This window comes from Merops nubicus, unplaced genomic scaffold, assembly GCF_000691845.1.
Source record: "Merops nubicus isolate BGI_N331 unplaced genomic scaffold, ASM69184v1 scaffold8312, whole genome shotgun sequence".
Classification (NCBI taxonomy): domain Eukaryota; kingdom Metazoa; phylum Chordata; class Aves; order Coraciiformes; family Meropidae; genus Merops; species Merops nubicus.
This window is the reverse complement of record NW_008595822.1, coordinates 5143-11973: the sequence shown is the minus strand read 5'-3', so window position 1 is coordinate 11973 and position 6831 is coordinate 5143. Positions and strand designations below refer to the sequence as shown.

General features: G+C 41.1%; 1 protein-coding gene across 1 annotated transcript; it reads right to left on the bottom strand.

The window, feature by feature from the left end:
* Positions 1 to 1280: 1280 nt before the first annotated feature.
* On the bottom strand, positions 1281 to 6615 carry DYRK2 (dual-specificity tyrosine-(Y)-phosphorylation regulated kinase 2). Its single transcript, XM_008936203.1, has 2 exons — positions 6358 to 6615; positions 1281 to 3545 (listed from the first exon to the last, which is right to left on the bottom strand). Exon 2 carries the CDS (start codon positions 3522 to 3524, stop codon positions 1944 to 1946), a length of 1581 nt encoding a protein of 526 aa, XP_008934451.1. The 5' UTR covers positions 3525 to 3545; positions 6358 to 6615; the 3' UTR covers positions 1281 to 1943.
* Between the last annotated feature and the right edge of the window lie 216 nt (positions 6616 to 6831).

The window sequence follows — 6831 nt, the reverse complement described above, 5'->3', positions numbered from 1 at the left end:
TTTGGCAAGAAGTGATATGTTTCCTGAGAATTCAGTCATTTTGCATTTATATCCCTCCCCCAGTCTCACATTAAATTACAAATATATGAACTAACCAACCAAACTAAAAAATTAAGCTGTAAGTGGTAAAGTAATGAATATGAAGGAGAACTTAACCGGAAACTTTCTTGGCCTCTCAGGGGACCATGCTTTAAGTATTTTTCATAACTTGTACAAGTAACTCAGAAAAACTGGGCATATAAATGTTGCTTATAGTAAAGTTACTGAGCTTTAATGCAATCTGTTCTAATATGTCTTGTTCTTACATCCATAAACCCTTCTGAACTCTGTTCTAGTTTAAAATTCCCTTTTCATGTTTTATACATCCAATGTAGACCACAGCCACTGTATGTGATGAAATACTGATCTTAGCTTCCAAAATTTTCCTGTTGAAAACATGCTACAATGTGTGAATATTTCTCTCACAGGTGTAGATATCACTTTAAATAGTGATATCACTTTTAGGTGTAGTAAAGACCATTTTTCTCCCATGAATGCAGTTAAAAAAAAAAACAGAATAACCAAGCATTAGCACACACACACGTGAACAAATCTACACATATCTCTAACTGTTCCTTCAAAGTTCATTTTCAGCTACAAATAGTAAAGATTAAATCAAATTCCAACCATTTCACTTTCCTTTGGTAGTTTTCCCTTATTAGAAGGTATCTAGGATGGTGTCTGCCAACTTAAAAGCTTTCCACTGAGGATCTTTTAATCTAGTTATGCTGTCTAAATTGAAGTACTTTAAGTACTTTTCTGCAGAAAGCAACGTAGTAACATAGCGTTTGCCCCAACATGCAGATTTGATCTGAAGTGTAAATGTATCAGAGGTCACAGTCGCTCAGAAGAACATTGTCAGAAGAAATAAAAGCAATCTGTGAAATCCAGGTAGCATAACAGTCTGGAAGTTACAGTGTAACACTGGCAGAATGCGCACATCTGTCTATGTCACTTAGGGAGACTAAGTTGCACATCAGGAGAGAAAAGAAACCGTGGGGGGGGAAGAGGGAATTTAAAAAAAAAAAAAAAAAAAAAAAAAAAAAGAAGCCCAGCATGAATGCTCAATGTCATACAGTTGAAATGAAGCCCAGAACATCTTGCTTTACCAGCTTATCAGTCACTTTTAGATTTAGAGGAAAAGACATGCTTCCATCTTCATTCCTTCTCAGACTGCCCATTCCTGTCATTCTACCACACAGCATGCACGGTAAGAGTTATTTTAGCCCTGGAAGTTCTTATTTTTTGCATTACATTTAAATGCTCATTTTAATCAAAACAACATTGCTTTTGAATATATAAAGCATTCCATAGGAGGTGCCTGTGTCATTAGCGATACCACTACTTTCTCTGGGCCACCACCACACAGAAAATGACAACGTAGCATTCTACGGCTCCACTTCAAATTCCAAGTTTTCAGGTGCTTAACTGTCTTTGAGTATGCTCCCTCAAGTCCAGTCTGGCCTAGGTGTGAGTGTTTGCAGAATTAAGACCCATACCCATAAAATCCAAAAGGCAGTCTTAGAACTTTACCGCAGGTGAAACCTAATATGAGCCATGGAAGAGAAAGGTCGATACCTTTGACACCACGCTGCAACGCATGACAGTCACGTTGTAACCAGTGGCCTGCCACTGAAGTTTATTACTGTGTCACACTAGTTACAGTAAGGCTAATTGTACTGTAGAAGACAAACATTTTAAAAAATAAGTATAAAAACTTAAAGCATTGTCCCCATGTTTTTATAAAAACAAAATCAACATTTCTTACATTTAAAATGAGTGCTGAAAGATACAAATGAATAAAGTTTTGAGCAAATAAAAATGTATTATCTGAGCTACTTTTTCAAACAAATAAGGCTCAGCCACATCGTATCTCTCTGTTAACAGCATTGGGTTTTTCAAACTCAGCTAACGAGTTTTGGCAACACTGTTCTTTGCTGAATATTCCCATTGGCATCTGTCATCTGTGCCAAATTAGTCCTCAGTTTTGAAGCTGAGCTTGAAGTCGGAGGTAACTTGGAAATCGACGTTATAGCACCAGTGCTCTCTGTCATTCTCTTCGCCGAGGCCTTTTCCCCAGTCGGAGGCTTTGGCAACCGTCTCCTTAGCCAGGGATGCCGCAAAGCCTGGCTGGGTGTCATGCGGACAGCGGGATCCCACTCTAAACACTGTTTCAAGAAGTCAAGGAACAGAGGGTCATCACACCCCTTTAACGCGTTACCCCATTCTCTGCTCTCTGGCGGGCCGCGTAGCTTCCCCCGCCGAGAGCGCCCACCGTTAAGGATTACGGAGCCGTCGGACAAGGTTGTGATGCTGCAGTAGCGGGGATAACCCTTAGAGCTCACAAAGTTCTTAGCGCGCTTGGATGAATCTAAGAGTTTTGGAGAAGGCATGCCCAACAGCTCAATCATACAAGCCAGCTGGTCTCCTTCATCTTCTCCAGGTAGAAGGGGATAACCGGTGAGAAGCTCTGCTAGAATACAGCCCAAGCTCCACATATCTATGGGCATCCCATAACGAGCACCAAGGATGACTTCAGGTGCACGGTAAAAACGTGACTGAATGTAAGTGTAGACACGCTGGTGCTCGTAACAGCTGGAGCCAAAATCAATCACTTTAATACCACTTCTACCCTGTTGCTTCAACAGAATGTTCTCAGGTTTAAGGTCACAGTGGATGATTCTGTTTTTGTGCAAAGCATCCAAGCACTGCAAAATTGAGTGGGCAAACTTGCGGACCAAAGGCAGGCTGAAGCCCTGAAATTTGTTTTTCTTTATCAGTTCATACAGGTTCATGCTCAGCAATTCAAACGTCATGCAGATATGGCTGCGGAATGTGAAATTTTCCAACATGTGGATAACATTCATGTTGTTGTCCTTATCTTGTTTCCGGAGGTGCTCCAGGATCTTAATTTCTTCCGCAGCTTGGCGGTGGAAACGCTTTTCATTTCTCACCATTTTTAGTGCCACATGCTGATGCATCTTGTGATCGTAGGCCTTCACTACCTGCCCAAAGCTTCCCTTCCCTATGACTTTCAGGACTTCATACCTGTATGCAATATGATCATGGGGTACTTGTATATAAGACCCTTGGTCATCATCATACCCGCAGTTGTTTGAACCACCAATCACACCTGGCCGCTTCTTTGCATTTGGACCCAAAAAGTATATTTCAGGGTAGCTAAAAATCTCATGATGCTCAAAAGCTGTTAATTTTTGCATGTATTGCTTCATTGCCTGCTCTGGTGTCATAACGGAGGCTTTCACCTTCCCTGCTGCATCTGTAGCTTTTAAAGAGCTGGAGCTCCCTTGTCGTCTGTGAGCACTCTCTGGCTGCCTGTCCTGCACCACTGGCAATCCAGACTTGCCCAGTGCTGTCAGTCCGTTTGGCTGTGTCGTCAGAACCGTCCTCTTGTTACTATTATCTTCAAACAGCTGCTGGACCTGGATTTGTCCATGGGTACCAACATGGAGGTGCTCATTCATTGTGTGCTTACTGCCTCCAACCTAAAATCGAAAATACATACCCAGTTAACAAGAAAGGCATGAACTCTATGCTTCACTGTTCACTCTGCAACCCACCATCCTGTCCAAATCACCTCAAAACTAAGTATTTTCTTAGAAGTCAGTTGTCTGCAAATAATCTAAAAAATACAGTACATACACTACTAGATGCTAATAAATTTTCCAGATTCTTGTTTCTCAAGTGACACTTTCATGACTCTCGAAAATGTTCACAGTGAGGCAATCACAGATGTGGCACTACGATAAGCTAACAATTCCTCCAAGTCCTCTACAGGACTGCTGCCCTGAAGATCAAGAGGTGCACTTGAGGGACATTAGACTTTACAGAACATACTGACAGTTTTACTGATGCTGGAGATCAATAGATAATGCCTCTTAGAACTTACACGGCTCTCCTAGTCACCTGTTCTCAGAAATCAGGATTTTAACTTGTCCCTGAATTTTCTGTATATAAAAAGCTCTAGATACAATTTTAAGCAATAAGAAATGTGACATGCACAAAGAGGAAAAGAACGTGCACAGTTCTAAAGTTCAAGAGATGCCATTTACTGCTTGAAATTGAGATAGTCACTACTGACCACAGCATTCAGGTCAATGAAGCGCAAGCATATCCTTTAGCACCTTCCCAAGTCTTATAATAATTTAAACCAAGATGAGATCTGGGGCCCGATGCACTATTGAAAGAAAATCTTTGCCTTGAAGAACACATAATTTATTATGTTGTAACATTATTTAATTGGAACGGAAAGAAAAGGATCAGGTGATTTTAAAAATTATATTTTTTTCTTGGCAGTTTTCACAAGAGGATACACAGTAGCACTCAGCACTTTCAAGCAAAGAAACACAAGAAGTGCTGGGGAGCTCAAAACCTGTTATTTTTTAGGAGAAACAAGAAATTTTCAAGCACATACTTGCCATTAAAATAGCTGTCCTCAGAATTCCTCATTTGCTCTAAAGTAGAGGATAATTAGTTTGCCTTCTGCCAGGTCTTACACAAACGTGGGAAGCACTCCCCTGCTGTCGCTCCAGCTGATTCACCAGTCTTAATATTTATGCCAAATCACTAACCAAAAGTTCATGATACTGTCAGACAGATGATCAAGGCAGGGTTGAGAGCACTTTTAATCTGAACCTAAAGATAATATATTCCCTGTGCACTTAAGGTTGCTGAAATGAAATCAGAAGATGACAGTTGTGTGCTGTGATACGAGGCAATGGAGTCCGTGGTGTGACCACAGAAGTGCCTCCTAATGAGAAAATCAGGACATGCAATGCAGACCCTAGTGTACTTTGTGCTTCTGTTATCAGCCTGGTATGGCAGAAGCATGTTTTTGTAAATTCAGTAACTTGGTCCCAAGGAGTAGCCAGCTGGACACCAGCTTCACCTTTGGATAATAGCTTGAAATTTCCAGCTCTGAAACTCGCACAATAAAAAGAAGAGCTCTCAGGGGTTGTTTCTGCTGAGTTCACTGCTCTTCTGATTACATTTTGACTCACATTGAATAACTGGTCCATTTTGTTTCATCACTGCAGTTTGACTGTGTGTGTTTATTTGCAGAGCAATTTGGACTCACGCTATCAAATTTGATCAATCTCATACAAAGCGTTACCACACAATTGCAATTCAGAGCAGAGACATTTGCAACATTTAAGTACAGCGATGATATACAGGCTAGCAGCATTAATTCCCTTCCTAGTTTGATGTCTCAAAAGCACAGGGAATTAAATCATCAAAGGGACTTAATGAGCCTATCATGCCTACAGGTAATTTCTTCAGGTCAAGTTTGAAGTGCATTGCAGCAGCAGTTTCCTAAAGGTTGTCCAGATTCTCTATATAAGCAGCAGATACTGAGGAAAAAAAAAAAATAAATTTGGCCCCAAGAGCTGCTACATGACCCATCTCAGAGGAACCAGATCTAGCCAGCAAGCTGTCTCTGAGGTTCAGCACATGCAGCACTGCAGAGCAGAGTAACTGCACAGATTACAAGTATACAAGCCAGGACATTCAAGGTACAAATGTTTCTTCTGTGGCAGTGCTGGAACAAAGGAGAACATACATGGACAAATGAGGGGAAGACAACACTAATGTACAGATAATGAGGAAGCAAGAGCATAGTGGAGAAAACCATCTTTAAAAATTTCCTAACTCAAGTAGTCATTGCCACAGTTCACATCTTGAATTAATTTCTTTTTTTTTTTTTTTCACTCAAGTCACCTGTTTTCAGAGTTAGCTGTTTTCTGCCCTTCCTAAGCATTACTTGTTTCAAAAAATGCACTGGGGAATTCTTCAAACTCCAGTTGCATGCTTTGTATCAGGGCCTGGAAAAAAACCCAAATATTTACTCAACAGGGACTAAAGAGTTCTTCCTAAAAGCATGTTTGCAAACACATTTGAAAGTGTAAACCATGTAGCTCTGCTTCCTGCACCTCCAGGCTGCCTCATGGTTTCTCTTGCTGCTCACAGGTTGGCTTTTTTTCCAAGCAGCAGAATGAAATCACCAGCACTATCCCAGCTTCACCCCATTTCCAAAGTGACCGGTTTTGCAAGTTTTAGTCAGCTGCTGCTTGGGAATGCAAATGCAGATTGCAGACAGTAGCACTGGTTTTCTTTGTGGAAGAAAAGATACCAAATTAGCACAGGCTCTGTTCCAAAAGCTGTGAGGAAGAAGAGTTCACTTTTCTTTCAAAAACCCCAACAGGAGTTTCAGAGCTATCAGACACGTCACAAGCCTGAAGTCAATATGAAAAATGGACGTTCTTCATCTCAGAGTATTGCCTGCACAAGAATTACCACCTCTTCATCTATTTCCAACCAAGATGAGTGCTGGATTCATACCAGCCCTTTGCTCTATCTATCAACTTCTGGCTACCAGGCATCTAAGTTTACTGTCAAGTTCAGGCTTGCACTGCTTACAAGCTCCACAGGCTTCACCAGTGACGCTCTGAGTTCCCTGAACCACAACTAATGGGCTTGGGAAGCTATAAAGGACTGCAGCCTTCTTAGTGCAGCACCAAACTGTTCACAGTACAGAGAAGCTCCATCAGCTTTTCATCTGAAACCATAAGATTGAGAGGTTTATAGCAGTCTCTCTATTGCTTCTGCAGACAGGTCTCTGAAATCCAGAACCAATGGCCTACATAGCTGACAAACTGCATGCACTCACGTGGCTTACTTGGTCTGTATTTTACTGCTTATGCTCAGATCCATCCACACCTTCAAAGACTAACATATTTTTACAGTATACATCTTCAAAAACTTAGTGATGCA